The sequence below is a fragment of the Argiope bruennichi genome, chromosome 4 (assembly GCF_947563725.1).
Source record: "Argiope bruennichi chromosome 4, qqArgBrue1.1, whole genome shotgun sequence".
In the NCBI taxonomy this organism is placed as follows: domain Eukaryota; kingdom Metazoa; phylum Arthropoda; class Arachnida; order Araneae; family Araneidae; genus Argiope; species Argiope bruennichi.
In genome coordinates, this window is record NC_079154.1 from 2,712,173 (window position 1) to 2,729,021 (window position 16,849).

The 16,849-nt window shown below is 26.5% G+C and overlaps 1 protein-coding gene across 1 annotated transcript in view; it reads left to right on the forward strand.

Moving 5' to 3' along the window:
- Positions 1-16,849, forward strand: part of LOC129965593 (cullin-associated NEDD8-dissociated protein 1-like) — a 58,138-nt gene that overhangs the window by 30,939 nt on the left and 10,350 nt on the right. Inside the window, exons 14-29 of the mRNA XM_056079623.1 lie at positions 279-390; positions 2,551-2,644; positions 2,735-2,852; positions 3,373-3,504; positions 3,601-3,734; positions 3,995-4,080; positions 8,044-8,158; positions 9,194-9,279; positions 9,394-9,567; positions 11,742-11,809; positions 11,898-11,992; positions 12,963-13,066; positions 13,153-13,220; positions 13,894-14,083; positions 15,606-15,794; positions 16,767-16,838. Of these exons, the coding sequence (XP_055935598.1) occupies positions 279-390; positions 2,551-2,644; positions 2,735-2,852; positions 3,373-3,504; positions 3,601-3,734; positions 3,995-4,080; positions 8,044-8,158; positions 9,194-9,279; positions 9,394-9,567; positions 11,742-11,809; positions 11,898-11,992; positions 12,963-13,066; positions 13,153-13,220; positions 13,894-14,083; positions 15,606-15,794; positions 16,767-16,838 (1,837 nt within the window). The remainder of the gene's footprint in view (positions 1-278; positions 391-2,550; positions 2,645-2,734; positions 2,853-3,372; positions 3,505-3,600; positions 3,735-3,994; positions 4,081-8,043; positions 8,159-9,193; positions 9,280-9,393; positions 9,568-11,741; positions 11,810-11,897; positions 11,993-12,962; positions 13,067-13,152; positions 13,221-13,893; positions 14,084-15,605; positions 15,795-16,766; positions 16,839-16,849) is intronic.

Sequence of the window (16,849 nt, forward strand, 5' to 3'; positions counted from 1 at the left end):
TAGCAAGTTTTAGTGTTGAATTAGTGTTGAAGAATTTGATAGATGCCCATGATACTAAACTTTTCACAGATATGAAATGTTACTGTTATTGTTATGAAATGTTGCTGCTGTTCTACTTTAACAATAACTTGTAGGGTATTGAATTATTCACTATTATATGGGATTTTATTCTAGACACATTATTTTTCTCATTCGTTTCTGACCTAAATATAGAATTGTTATATTTAATTTGGCATTTTTTTAAAAAAAACATTTACATGGTTTTTGTATTATTTTAGAGATAAGAACTCCAGTTCCAACATGAAAATAGACACATTAACATTTCTGAATTGTTTACTGACTCATCATCCCCCAGAAGTATTTCATCCCCATATTGAAGCCCTTGTAGTAGTGAGTATATTTCAAAATATTGGAATTTTTTTTTTTGAATGAATTTTTTCTGTTAAATGTGTTCCTCTGTGCCTTCTGATTCAGCAGGAGTTGTAAATTTTTGATAAATCTTACTCTTTTGTCTTTATATTTTGAATGTTATTGTTTGAATGTATTGCATAAATTCAGTGGGTAATAATTTGAGTATTTATCGGCAAAAAGGTTATTTTTTAAGTGGAATCTATTCAATCCTTCACTTCATCTCTGTCTAATGCTCGATGTCTTTAAAGACACAATCACTAGGAATTGATGGTGATTATTTGGTAAATGTTCAAATATTTCTTAGCCAAGAGAAATGATCAGATCTTGAGTGTTCAGTTTCAGCTTATGGCATTGATATTAATTGGAAGTGTGAAATTATTACTTTATCAGCAACATAAACCATTGAAGTATAGGAACATTAAATGTGGCACGAAGTTGCTTCTGAAATATTAGAAATCCATTAAGAACAAATTTTCTAAATCTTAAATAAAAGTTTAATTAAAAAAGTAAAAGCAGTGTTTCTGCCATTACATCAAATTATATTACTGCACAAAAAAATTATTTTTACGCTGTCTTAAGATTTTTTAAAGAAGTAACTTTTTAATTTAAAGTAACTTACCATTTTTTTTTTTTTAAAGTTTTAATAATTTTTGAAAAAATTAGTTTTGGACAATTTGTAAAAAATGTTTTTATTGTAATGAAATGCAAAACAATTTCACAGCTTCACTGAATAATTGTCACATGATTTTACTATTAATGTCATGATTAAAAAGAAAAAAGCTTTATTTGCTTTGAAATAAACTAAAAAACTAAAAAGCAGTTCATTGAATCAGTTTCTTGATGCATATTATTAAATTATTAGGCGATGGAATATATTATCTCATACTTCTTTCTTTTTTTTTTTCTTTTTTTTTAAAATTTGGCTGCTGGCATTTTTAATTTTTATTTCGTTTCTTACTATAGAGTTGACCTTATTCGACTTTGGGAATTTCTTTCCATTATTTATAAAAACTAGACATTTTTAATTTATTTTCATTTTTTTTTTGTAAAATATACAATCATTTTCTTCTGTAATTTAAAAAACAACTAAAATATGGAAATATTATTTATTTTGCATATAAGTTAAAAAGCAAAGCATAAAAGGCATTGAATTTCTGAAAGGCAAACTGTTCTATAAAGTTCTTTTCTAAACTTCAGAAACAAGATATATGCAATATCAAATACAAAATAAAAAGCTCTAAGAAAATGTTAGCAGTAACCTTATATTTGGTCCATGAAGGGTGAGTGTAATGAAGCAGCAAAAATATGAAGTAATAAAAATTGCAGACAGTATTGTCATTTATTCATGCTTAAGTTTATTTGTATAATGATAGTTCAGTCAATTTAACCTAAGGGAGAAAAAAAAAAAAATGTCTCAATGGTTAAACAACAAACAGAAGTTACGATTTTGCATCTGATAATGATAAACCAAAAAGATGGGGATATTTATAATTTTACTGCCATTACAAATGGTGGTGGATATACTGATAAAAGCTGAACTTGGTGGATATACTGATAAAAGCTGAACTTTTTCAGTTCATTTCTTCAACAAAAATATTAACAATGCAGCTTGATAATAGGTCTGTGTTTATGTAAAGAAGAATTTCAAATTAATATATATATATATATATATATATATATATATATATATATATATATATAATCATACTTTTATTGCATACGTTATTTTAATAACTATTTCTTCTAATTAAAATTTGCATTTATTCATTTGCAAATTTAAACGTATCTTATAGAAATTGGATTTGCATGCTTTTTGTCAATCTCACTAATTGTATAATTTGTGACTTTATTGTATTACTTTTGCATGGCAAATCATTTTTTTTTCTGAATATTAAAAAAAAATTTCTTCAACGAAATTTTTTTTCTTTGCTGAAATCTCAGTTTTATTATTGGATGAAATGTGCTGAAAATTATTTCTCTTTACATTTAATAGGAAATGTAATTCTTGCATGTTATATTGTTTTCAGGATGAAGTATTTATTAATTTATATATATTTCATTACTTATTGATTGTGATTAAAAATAAAAGCTTTAAATGCTGCCTGTTTAACTCTAAATTGTTATTACTTATAATTGTAGCCTCTTATTCATGCTGTTGGAGATGTATTTTATAAAATAACATCTGAAGCTTTGTTAGTGATGCAGCAGCTTGTTAAAGTGATAAGGCCTTTAGGTAAAGTTGTTTTTACATGCAATTAGAATTCTTAATTTATATATAAAATTTCTGTCACTGTCAAATCTATTCTTTTATTTCATATTTTAGACCAGCCATCTTCATTTGATTTTGCTCCATTTGTGCCTCAATTGTATGAATGTACCCTTGTAAGATTAAAAGCAGCTGATATCGACCAGGAAGTTAAAGAAAGGGCTATATCTTGCATGTAAGTGATTAACTTTTGGTTACATTATTTCGTGTCTCATTGTTTAATTCTTTGGTTATAGATTTTTATTCAGATCTGCAGTTATTGTTATATAATTAGGATGTATATTTTATAATAAGTGATATTTGTAGTGGCCACCAGGTGGGGAAACTTTAAGTGACTTTAGGCAATGAAGGATGCCAAATATCTTTCCTTGCTATTTTAAAATTATACTGTCATAAAATGATACAATGTTCACTTTAAAGAAATATGGTTTATTGTATAAAATATTGATTATGCTGTTTAAAAAATAAATTTAATGTATATCAATTACATTTAAATTGCATTTCAGGATCATTTCTGGATTATTTACTGCATCGTGATGATGTGCCATATAGTATTTTTTATACCTTGTTTATGTGTCATTGATTAGTTTGGATTTTATGCAAAATGAATTTGGAATTCTTTATTTCATTCTTTTCACCAAAGTTCTTGCAATTGCTTTATTTCTTCTTACCTTTCCTTTTATATATAAATATAGGGGACAGATAATTTGCAATCTTGGTGATTATTTGGATTCTGAATTGCAAACTTGCCTCCCAATTTTCTTAGATCGTCTGAGAAATGAAATTACACGGTTGACCACTGTAAAAGCTTTAACAAAAGTAGCTGGGTATGAAATTTGTTTTCCAAAAACTATTTAATTCATTATTTTATTTATAATTTTCTTTACTTTGAATTGATGGAGGGTTATATACTTTTTTTTTAGGTCTCCTCTAAAAATAAATTTGAGGCCCATTTTAGGTGAAGCAATGCCAATTTTAGCATCTTTCTTGCGTAAAAACCACAGAGCTTTAAAACTGAGCACATTAACTCTTCTAGATACTTTGGTGAAGAATTATGGTAAGTGTGCCCTTTGTCAAATTTTCTGCTTCTTGGATTATTATCGTAAATTTAAAATATTTATTATTGTCTCATTAGTCTTACATAGTTTAAAAATATTTCCTTATATAAAATCTTAGATATTTATTATTGTGGTGTCAGATAATGTATTAATTTTGACTAAAATGTAATAATTTTTTATATAGCTATTTTAATTTAAAGTTATTGTTATATTATTATGTTTTGAATCTCATTTATATGTATGTATTTTATAATTTCAGTCGAATTTTTAACTCAAGACATGATCAGTACTGTGCTGTCTGAACTGCCTCCTCTAATAAGTGAAAGTGATCTCCATATTTCACAGGTAAATACTGAATACGTATACTTACTTCTATTTTCAAATGATATTTTGATTACTTATAATAATTATGATATTTTTCAATGGAAATATGAAACTCCTTGTTCAATTGTATTCATTATACTTTTAGTTATTAGTTTTCTTCCTTTATGAATTTTTTTCATTCAACAGAATTTACTTCCTTACTTTTTAATTTTCTGTATTATTTAATATTTGAGTGATATATATATATTTGGTTTGGGGAATATCTTGTATTTTGAACTAAGAATTTATAAGACAATCATCTGTTTAGAAATGACCTATAATTCTTTATTGAATTTATATAATTCTGTTGATGTGTATTGAATAACTATAATTCTCTCTATGTGTAAAATAATTGTAATTGCAACTCACAGAGAGCTGAATGATTGAAATCGCAGATTTTATTTAAAGCAAAGGGATATTATAACTAAGCTAACATGTTTTGGAAATTAAGGAACTCATTGGAATACAGATTAACCTGGAGTGTTCGCATATTGCACATTTAACTGCTTTTCAAATAGCCAATGAATTGGGATTCAATTTCATTACTATACAGGAGTAGGGCCAGGTGATGACCAAATTTCAACCATCATTGTGATATATTGTCCAGCACATATTGATATTTTTCAATATATCACAATATCATTATTTATATATATCTTTATAAATTATAAATAGGTTTGCTTAACATATTGATTAGTAAGAATGACTCCAAATGAAAGGAAGTTTCATTTTATGTAATAAAAATATTGGTTTCCTTTTTAATAAAAATAGAAAATAATTGTGTTAAAACACCTTTAATAAAGTGTGAATGCCAAAGCAATGTTTGTATGATAATTTGTTTGCATTTTTTCAATAAGATAATTTTTTTTTATTTGCTGATTAAAGAAAAACAAGTTTCTTTCATTTCTCAAAGGGAGGGAAGGAAAATGGCATAATAACACCTTTTAACAAGTAAAATTGAGTAGTTTTAATAGTTTCGAATTCAATTTAATTCAAATGTTTGAATTCGAAATTGATGTCTTGAAAAATTAATTTTTATATGAATTGCATACATTTTTATTCTTATTTCAATAGTATTATTGGCAGATTTAATTTAAATATGTACAAAAATTTTAACAATAGGTATACTAGATAATTAAAATTCATTCATTAATTCAAAATTTAAAAAGGGACCCAAAAAAATTCTGAAATGAGTAAAATATTAATAACAAATAAGGTAAGAAAAGTAAATTTATTAATGGACAAATGATGTAATGCATTACAATTTTTTTAAAAAAAAATCTTGATCATGATCAAATAACAGAAAGATATACCATTATATATGATCATTAATATAAACTCAATGAAAAAATAACCAACACTCAAGTACTATGCTATATTTCTGAATATTAAAATTCTAGCTAATTATCTATTATTTCTAATTATTGTCAAAATTTTGGCATGTTATGAAATTTAAAATAAAGTAAAGAAATGTGAAAAATTAAAACAAAGGAAATTAAAAAAAAAGTTATATAAAATACAGTAAAAAAAGTGAAAAATTACCACTAAAATATCTTTGCATTAAAAACTGAAAAATAATAATTTCACAATTTTTTAAGTCAATTGAATGCAAGAATTTTTATATCAATTCAAAACACTGCAAGGGGGTGGGGCAGAACATGAGGAAAAAGGGGGGGGGAAAGAAAACCTTTAAACTGCATGAAAATTTGAGAAAGGCATAATATATATTCCAATTATGTTATGTGAAATAAATTGAAGTAATAAAATTGATCCATTAAAAGTAATATTTTAAATAAAGAATAAAATATTGTAATAAAATATATTGTATGAAATTGAAAACGAGCATTTGTTAAAGGTATAAAACAAGAAAAATTACACTTTTAGAAATGTAAAAGCACATACTAGAGAAATGAATGTAGATTCAATTTTATGTTAAAATTTTTTATCTGTAAAGATAGCATTTCTTTCTTTAATAGTTTATCTTTAGAATATCCACTAGTTTCTTATTAGATCTTAATTAAAATTTATAAAAACATACAATTACTGCTAGCACATATATTACATTATTACATTAGCACATATATACACATTAAATTTTACTATATAACTTTTTCAATAAAACGTTTTAGTTTCACGATTTCATTCACAATGATGATTTAATATCTTTTATGGTATAATACGATTCAAATATTTAAGGTAAAAGAAAAAAAAAAAATATTGGAAATAATAAGGAACTTTATTTGCACTAAAATAAATACACAATTATTAATCGGTCAATAGTGTTTTTTTACCATTACCAATACCAATTACCAATAGTGTTTTTATGTAAACACTTGCATTGGTGAGAAAAAAATCACGCCAAGCTTGCAGCCAAGCACTTGCAACACGTTCGAGATTAAAATAAAGCAAGTAACAAAATATAATGCAGTTACATCAGTTTAAATGAAGCTTAATAACAAAAATAAATTTAATACAATAACTAAACCAAACTATGAAATATTATTCAGTTTTAACACCAAAATCACTGAGTGATGGAGGTTATGAAATTTTAAATTGACTTAAAATGGATATAAACAGAATATGTTTATTGTACATACCTGTGAAATGATACAGAACGATCCTTATAAGCTTTTCCTTTGCATCCAATTGCACAGCAATAGTTAACAATGGCTTAAATAAGTTTTAAAATCCAACAGTTAAAAGCGATAAAAAATCTGCCATTGAAATATAATGGGGAACGTAGAATGTGGTTACAGTGAGCACAAATGCTGTCCCGAAGTCACGTGATTTTATCTTGTCCTACACCAAAGTAGGGTTGCAATCCCTCTATTAGTATCTCAGCTCTATGGATCTAACACTCAAACTAATTTTGAAAAGAGTTGGAATTTTTGCATTCTAATGGTAAGTGCTTTAGAAGGTGTTGATTTCTTTTCCATAGCGCGTTCTTGTGCTCTTTAAGGTGGAGGAAAAGGGATTCCCATTCACAAAAGGGTATTTGCACAAAGTTTCATTTAACATGTGTTGTTACTATTTATGCAAAAACCCATGTTAGGACAAGTGCATAACATATGCTATTATATACATATATTGTTCGAGATCTCGTAGAGCTTTATACTTATACAAAATTTTTAATTTTAAAGTGTAACTGAAAATTTCAAATTTGCGCTGCTGCTATATTTGTATCTGGAACATAGAATTTGAAAGTTATCTGCTATGCTATAAAAAATTTACTTGAATTGTAAATATAAATGAAAATAAAAGGATGCATAATTCTTTTATTATTTTTAAATATAAATTTTGTTGATAGTATCATTCAGTCAAGGAACAGAAAACAGTTTATTCCAAAATGACATTTTTAAAATAAGTATTTTTATATATTAGAATATGACAGCATTCATAGAAATCTTAACAAAAATTAAGTATGAAGTGAAAAACAATGAAGAGCAACAAAAATAAACACTATCTGGAAACCAAAATGAAATCGAAAACGCAAAATAATTTTGAATGCCAATTTATTGTATTGCAGTTTATTGTGAACCATTATTCATGACCAGATGATGATAAATTGATATTTTTCAAAAATATTTTTTAGATGAATAAAAAATTTGCTCAACCTTAGTTGCACATTTTCAGTTCATGGATGATGCACGAGTAAATAACTTAAGAGGAGAATTGTAATTTAAGAGCCGAGGCAAATCAGCTAAGAAATAATTGCCAAAACAAATTAGTCATATTTAATAGTACATCTTTTTAACAGGATATAGACAGAAAATATTCTTTAATTTAGAAAGATTTAAAAAGTGGTTACGCAGTATAAAAGCTAATATCACTCAGCTAAAATTTATTTTATCATAATTTTTAGCTTTAAAGATTTAAGCTGCTAAAGCTTTAAAAACAGAATAAAAACAAAGTTTAAAAAGTATATTTGTTTTTTTGTTTTTTTAGTTGACAATGAGTTTGTTAACCTCAATATCCAAAGTCCAAAAACAATCCCTCATGAATGTCACAGAAGCCATTTTGCCAGAAATTCTAACTTTAGTTCATTCTCCTCTTCTTCAAGGTAAGGATTATAGGGTTTTTTTTTTTGTCAAAAATATCTTAATAATAATTTTTCTTAAAAATAATTATGCCTCTTATTGTATGTAGTTGTATAAAAATTTGTAGTGCCAAGTATGATAGTATTTTTTTTTAAAGTAATGATTTGATATCTGATCTGTGTTACCACACGTTCCCATGTCCTTTGTCTAGTATAAATCAAAAAGAAATAACAATTTAGCTATACATATATATATATATATATATATATACATACACACACTATTTTGATGAGTGATGTATGTGCAAAATGAATGAAAAGACTACATTGCGATACCACATTCAATCCATATTTAATGATTGTTTATGGTCTCCCCCTCTTCCTGATTAAAAGGTGGAATTTTAAAATATAACAATTATTCAAACTTCAAAAAAAAAAAAAAAAAAAAAAGGCACTTTGTTGAGCATTAGTTTTCATATTGTGATATGTCAGGAAAGTATTTGAATAAAACAAGCACAAATATAGGTATAGCTAGGAAATGCATTTTTGTTGCGATTAGAAATTCCAGAAACATTTCATCAGCAGAGGAAGATGTAACATCAACTTTTCTATTGAATAAGAGATATACTGAAAGCATGAGAAACAGCTGCATTGTATGTTGAGAAGCATCACTCGAATAAGGCAGTAGTTTGTGCTCTACAAATTTAACTATAATGCTATGTCTCATTTTTGCCAGATTTTAAAAATAGTCAGAAACAAGTATCATCTTTGGATGACTTTCTTGTGAAAAAAAATTTAGCATTAATAATAAGTTATATCATAAATAAGAGTATTTTTTTGGAATGAAACACATGATCCTATTTTCTATGGTTTCCTATATATATATATATATATATATATATATATATATATATATATATATATATATATATATATATATATATATATATATATATTATATAAAATTGTTTCATTTCATGAGTACAATTATTTTTCTAAAATAATTTCAATTTGTATTGCTAGTTATTTGTATTTAAATATTGTCATTTATTTGAAAAGGTGCTGCTTTGAATTCTATGCTAGAATTTTTTCAATCCCTTGTGAGTAACCAGGTGCCAGGTGTGAGTTATCGAGATCTTTTACGGGTAAATTTTATTTTGCTCCTCATATTTATCTTATTATCTATTTTTTATAGTGTTATTTTATATGTAGGTAAAATTATAAAATGAAAATTTTTTTGAATTATTTTTACTTTGCAGCGTCTCACAGCTCCAGTTTGTTCAATGAATGGGCAGCATGGTACAGGTACTGTTCCTCACCATACCATTCATAAACAAGCCTATCATTCCATAGCTAAGTGTGTTGCTGCATTAACAATCACATGTCCTCAGGAAGCTTTACCAGCTGTTCACCAATTTTTGCAGGAATTAAAGGCAAGTTTTTAAATTCAAATTGCTACATTATATTTAGTTTTCATATGCTGAAGCTTAAGACAACAAATGGATTTAAATACATTTGTTATCTCTAGATTTTGAGGCTAAAATAAATAATTTGGATTTTGTTAGTATATTTCAACTTATCTTTGTTTGGTGTATTCAGATTGAATTGTATATGATGTCTTGTATGGCAATTAATGTTATCATAAATAATAGAAAATTATTTATATTTTTTATGTAATTTAGTTTATTTGTATTCAGACAGTATTTAGAGTTTCTCAGGATATTATTTATTATTTTATATTATATTTTTTAAGAAGGGTTAGATGGATTTATTTATAACTGTTTAAAAAAATCTATTTGCTGAAAACTGAACAGATCGATCACATTATAAACGCTGCTGTATTTTTATGATGAGCTGAGTTATTTATTATAAGAAATCTGGCATTTCTTATAAAAACTCATTAGAATGCCATATTCCTTTTGTTGAGATGAATGCACTTGCTTAACCCCCTCTGGAAAAGTGTGTGAAGAATGAAGTGCTCTCATGGAACCAAATACTCCGAAGTAGAGCATCACCTCAGTGGAAACAGGCAATAGTGAAACTGTGAAAACAGGCCCAAGCAGTTTTCACAGTTAAGCCTAATTTCATGCATGCACGCACACACACACACACAAACAAAACTACTTCACTTTTACAATTAGCATATGTTGTAATATACTACCACTTAATATGTAGTAATATAAAGACTTTAACATTAATAGTAATGAATGAAACAAGCAAAACACTAAACTTTTTATACCCATGAAAACAAATACTATACGCATGAAAATAAAGTTGTCAATATGAAAGTTGTATATTATATCACTCACCACCAGCAACACTAAGCTGAACACATTTTCCCATATTCTCGTAACTAAGCATGCATGCGCACACACACAAGCAATCAACAAGAATGCCAGAATCTCTAACTCACACGTGCACTTTTAGAAAGTAGTTTGTTTGTACCAATAAATCTATTAAATATAGAAACGCAGAACAGAAATTAATGCCTGCATATGAATCAAATGCCTTACAATTTGACTGTTAAATATTTCACTCTTTTCGTCATGTCAATCAAATAAAATTGATCATACAAAATACTATGTAGCGAACCCAAAACTGCAAAGGACAAACCATTCTTTCACAAATCAATAAGTATTCCATCCTTTTCTGATTCAGTCAAAATATAAAGAAAATCCCAGATTAAAATAAATTATGGCCCTTTAAATGCACAATCCTCTCAAAAGAGCTGAACATGTGCAGTTGTTTACATGTTTAAATATCCCAAATCAAATTTAAAAAAAAAAAAAAAAAAAAAAAACACTTGGAACTACAAGCACATATTGAAGGTCAACACTCTGTGAGATATTCTTTGAAATTGTAATGGACATCAACTGTCATGTAGTGCTGTTTAAAATTGAAATAAAATGTTCCAAATAGAAATCACGCTAGTGTCAGCTTGGACTGATGGAGATGGAAAGACTTGTCTCATATATGCAATACCATTGGCCTTGGAGGAACTAATGATCATGGATATGAAATCATGGTTCCGAATGGGTTAAATAAATTTGTGTATCGACAACACATTTTCATTTTAATTGCTTATGCTCACTCTGAAAGAGTTTAGGAAATCACTAAAATATATAATATATTTAACTAATCATGTAGTTTTTTATGTCACAAATTTTAGCATACAGCAGTATAGACTTGCATTTTGTTTTTCACTTCTTTCAAGTTTCTTCGTATCTGAATAAGTTTTATTTATATTCAGCTCAAAAATGAATAATTCATTAGATATTTCCATTCATTCTTAGATATTTTCTCAAATTTTCATGTATAGTGTAATTAATATATTAAGATTTTGAAGTATCACTTGCATACAAAACAAGGGGGAGGGGGTAGTAAAGTTGAGAAGCTCAAAATTTATTTCCTAAAATAATGGGCTGAAAATAATTACTGAAAATTTACTGAGAAATTTATTATGAAAGAAATGCATATAGAAATTATATTATACTGATTATTAATGTATGAAACTCGTGTTTTGTTGTATCAGTTTGCAATTATTCAATCTTTTTCTATCCATCATGTGATTTTTTTTAATTAGGAGTTTTAATATTTTTTTTAATAGGTGAAACGGAATGTTGATAGTGTCCAGCTATTTGCTCTCTTAGCTATTGGAGAGATAGGAAAACACATGTGAGGAAACTGCTTTATAAATGTTCTAATAATTTTGCTTATGAAATTAGTAGTGTGTAATAATGCTTTGTTAATTTTTTTAAATTAGTGATTTGAGCAGTATAACTGAGTTGAAGACTGTACTTTTGGATTCATTTTCATCTCAAAGTGAAGAAGTAAAGACAGCAGCCTCCTTTGCTTTAGGTGAATGCCTTCTTACTTTCTGTCAAATTAAATATATATAAAGTGGTGTATTAATGAACAATTCTTATAAATATGTTATATCTTTTACATCAGCTTTCAGTGAAAGAAAAAAAGTGTTTGTTCTGTCTGTATTTATTTAGATATAATACAAAGTTGTTGCTGAATAAAATTCGGCAAGAAGATTTTGTACTAATATTGCTGATCTGCATTTTAAAATCTGACTGTATTCTTCAGTAGGTGAATAGTCTACTTTCCTTGTGGATGTGGATAGGCAAAACCAAAATAGCCTAAATAGATAAAATTTGGCAAATGATCTCTTCATGTAAATTGTCACAGTGAAAGATTTTGCAAAATCTATCACTGGGATGTGTTACTTTGCCAAAATATGTATTGGATTTTCTCTATTTTCCTATAGAACTATTGATAAGCCACTTTATTTCCTGAAATGTTTTTAAAATGCATATTAATACTAACATTTAATAAAGATATACATTTTAAATTGTTTTCTTATTTGGTTTTATGTTTCCTTTCCGTGTTTTTCTTTCATATTTATAAAATTATTTTCTTTAATGTATTTATTTAAATGTGTACTACCATTATATCCTTTTGAAATATTAAATACATTTATTTATATGTATATTATTGTGGTTGTAATTAAAGATTGATTTTTAAATCTATGGAAATTAATGAAGAATTTGTTGAAAATCAAATCGACTGTAATGAATTGATTTTCAGCTCTGGCTAAAAGGTAAGGGAGAATTAGGAATAATAGTACTCAATGCTACTTCCCAAATGAATGAAAATGTCAAAATCAAAATATAGCTATGGATATTGGGAAGTTAATGAATATATAACATATAATCATTTTTAAGCAAATGTTATGATTTATGCACATGAATACAGAACATTCCATTTTTTTTCTCTGTGACATCTTTGATGCATATTAACTTCCCTTATTTTATTTTTATAGGAAGTGTAGCAATTGGTAATCTTCCAGAATACCTGCCTTTTGTTCTAAGTGAAATTGAGAATCAACCTAAACGTCAATATTTGCTGTTACATTCACTAAAAGAGGTATAACTGTTTGATGGTAAAATAAGTTACAACACATTTAAGTGTTTTCTTGAAGATTCTTTTATTTCTTATTTCTCTTTATATAGATTATTAGTTGCCAATCAGCCAGTCCTGCCACTGTTAAATTACTTCAACCATTTATAAAGAATATATGGTAAGTCAGCCCATTGTATGACTTTCCCTCCTTTTATTTAATTTATTGAAATAAGGTTTCTTAACCTGCAGAAAACATTTTCATCCTGGTATATGAGATTTCTCAAAGTAATTGTAATTTCATTATAAATTTAAAAAAATAAATAAATATCTTAAGATGCATTTTCCTAATTAAAAGTATTGATCATATTTTAAACATATTATGGCAGATAAAGTGAAGAATATTTGCTACTGTACAAATCTTTTGTTTAATTAATTAAAAAAAAGATATATTCTTAGTTTAATTATGTTAATTTATGAAGTATTTGTTAGTATAATTGTAAGATTTGAACAAGAATTGAAAGGTTGGTCCAAAATACTTTTATGCAGATTATAGAAATTTTTGGAAATAATTCTGTTAAAACACTAAACAATGTGGATAGTTTTTGCAGGCATGAAGAACCATAGTATTTTAGTATTTTTAAGTGATGCCATTTATTTATCTAAAGAAGTAACTAGAAAATACAAATACTTACCTTGTGGAGAAACTTTTTACCACACCTCTGTATAGAAATTATGAATGTTTTTTCATTGTTATTTTGGCTATTAGATTATTATTTTTATTATTAAGTTATTAGTACCCCCCCCCCCCCACCATGGTTGGACATAATTATGATGGTTCATTCTTATTTTAGGGTAATGCTGTTTAATCATTGTGAGTGCACAGAAGAAGGAACAAGAAATGTTGTTGCTGAATGTTTGGGCAAGCTTACTCTTATTGATCCTGTTAACTTATTACCAGAATTGAAATTTTACCTTAATTCTGATTCTGCTCTTGCTAGAAGTACTGTTGTTACAGCTATGAAATTTACAATATCAGATCAGGTATATTATCCTAATTATGAAATAAAGTGACATGCTGAGTTTTTTTTTCCTCTCATACTCAATCTGATGTATTTTTTAAAAAATAATATGATTTTATTTCTGAATTTTTCCATGTTATATTTACTTTAATTTGACAATGAATTTTTGATTTTTCAATTACAGTAATTCAATATTTTTTTTAAGATTTTTTAGCCTTCCAAATACTTCAGTATAAAATTTCTATTCATCTTCTATATCTTCACAGTGACTGGCCCATTTATATTATTATTATTATTATTTAATATCAAGCCATGGGTAAATAATTCCTCAATTTACAAAGTTTTGTTTTTTCATTTGCACAGAAGCCTTGGTTTATACATGCTTAAAAATTCATTGTTCAGAATTTGCAAAAGTAAAATAAGGCTACTTGGAAGTATTCTGTCAAATTAATAATGGCTAAGAATCATAAATTAACTTTATTTTAATTGGGAAAACAGGCAGCAATGAAAGTGTTGAATTCTTTAGATGGTAACATTCTAATTCTTAAAATGCTGAAAAATATTAAATATTGTTCAGTATTAAAACAAATCGTATATACTTTGAATATTCAAAAATAAAACTAATTTTATCTTTAAGCTCCTTTATTTATTTTTATTGATATGATTGATAATAAAAGGAGCTTATCTGATATAATTATGCTGGAATATAATAGACAGATAATTTTAAGTCAGTTCATCACTTTTCATCACTCATCAATTCTCAAAATGCATAAAAAATTAAGTTTTAAATGCAGATCTTTTTATTTGAAGTGCTTTAAATAAGATTCCATTAATTCTTAAATTTTTATGTTCTATTGGTGATAAAGGAGAGGGAATAAATTGGTGTGTTCAGATCCTTGTTTAACGTGGTCTTCTAAATTAAATAACATTTTAGTCTCATTAATGGTCAATTTAACTTAACTGTAAAATAACGTTTACAGACAAGAGTAATTTATACTCATTAATTTTGTAATTATTATGAACTGACTTGAAAGATAATTTTATTGATTACAAGTATTTGACATAAAAATAAAATTTCTTATTAAAAAAATTTCTTCAAAATTCTTTTCTTGAAATTTCTTTAAACAAAAACCAGTCATTGAACAAATTCATTAAATCGTATTTATTTTAAAACATAATATTTATTTTTTTAAAAATCTTGGTTATGATGAATATTATTTCTTTTGGAAGTTGGAATGGAAAATTAAACATTTGATCTTACTAGGTTTTATCAAAGTTTTTAATTTTTGCTGAGGCTGTATTTCTTTTAATTCAGAAAAATATAACCATTTTTTTTGTAAAATTGTCATTTGTATATAATAAATGTAGTTAAGATTATGTATGATTTTTAAAGGCTATAGTGTTTATTTTATTTAAACTTTATTTTAGTCAAGCTTTTCATTATATAAAATTTATGTAAACCTTTAGAAATGTTTTTTAAATCTTGCATTGTTAGAAGATTAAAAAATTGTATCATATCTTTATTGAATAATTTTTTTTTAAAGCATCAACCAATAGATTCCTTACTCAGAGGGTGCATTGGTGACTTTTTGCAAACCTTAAAGGATCCTGATCTTAACGTTAGAAGAGTTGCATTGGTCGCATTCAATTCTGCTGCACACAATAAGCCATCACTCATCAGAGATTTATTAGACACAACTTTGCCAGAGTTGTACAATGAAACTAAAGTTAGAGTAAGTAAATTATTTTGGACTTCCCACAAATGTGAAATATCGTAAAATGTCCGGACTAAAAGTATCCAAAAGTAATAATTAGAAATGCATATAATTAATTATGGATTTTATTTTCGTGAGAATAGATTCCTCATGTTTCTTTGTAGGTTAATGGTGTTCAATGTGAATGTATTTATTATGAAAATAATAATTTCTTACCAACATATTATTTGAGGTACTATTAATGACCTTTTGTCAAGGTGGTTCAGAATTTATCAACATGTTTTCCTTTTCACTTATAAGCAACCAATTTTAATGAAATCTGGTAAAATTTTCAGCTGCATTGATTCAAGTGACCAGGAAGAGATGTCTAAATGCTGATGAACAAGCATATAATTTCTGGAGTGGGGGGGGGCATCCATCAAGATGTTGATGCTGAAATTTGATTTAAAAAAATAATTGCAGCCATCTTTCAGTTTAATCCATTTGTTTGGGTTGCATCAGTCTGGACATATTGTATGTCCATATAAGTTGATATTGTATGAAAATTTTTATTTATGCATGTATTACAAATTGTTCTATCAGAGGCTGGAAACCTTCAATATTCCTTTTCTTGCATATTTTTTCAATGCTTTTTTTTAAATAAAAACTGAAAAGTATGAATTTTAATCAAATTCTATCACAGTTTGATAGTCAAAACTATTTTAAGAGAGTCATTATGTATAATAAAATTATATGTAAAGAATACATTGAAATGAAGCATAACTAATATTTCCAGCAAACCAACTGATCACCAGAGGTGTATGATTTCTAATAAATATAAAGACAAAATATAAGGCAGAGCCAAAATTAGTATATAGATGTCAGATTGACTGTAAGCCTAATCTTTTTTTTTAAAGAACTCCCCCCCCCCCATATTGCATATATTCCAAAATTTTTTTTACTAATTTTGCCCTTGGATTTATGTGTGACATCTATATTTTCTGTTTACAGAAAGATTTGATCAGAGAAGTGGAAATGGGTCCCTTTAAGCACACAGTTGATGATGGTCTAGATATTCGAAAGGTATTTGCATT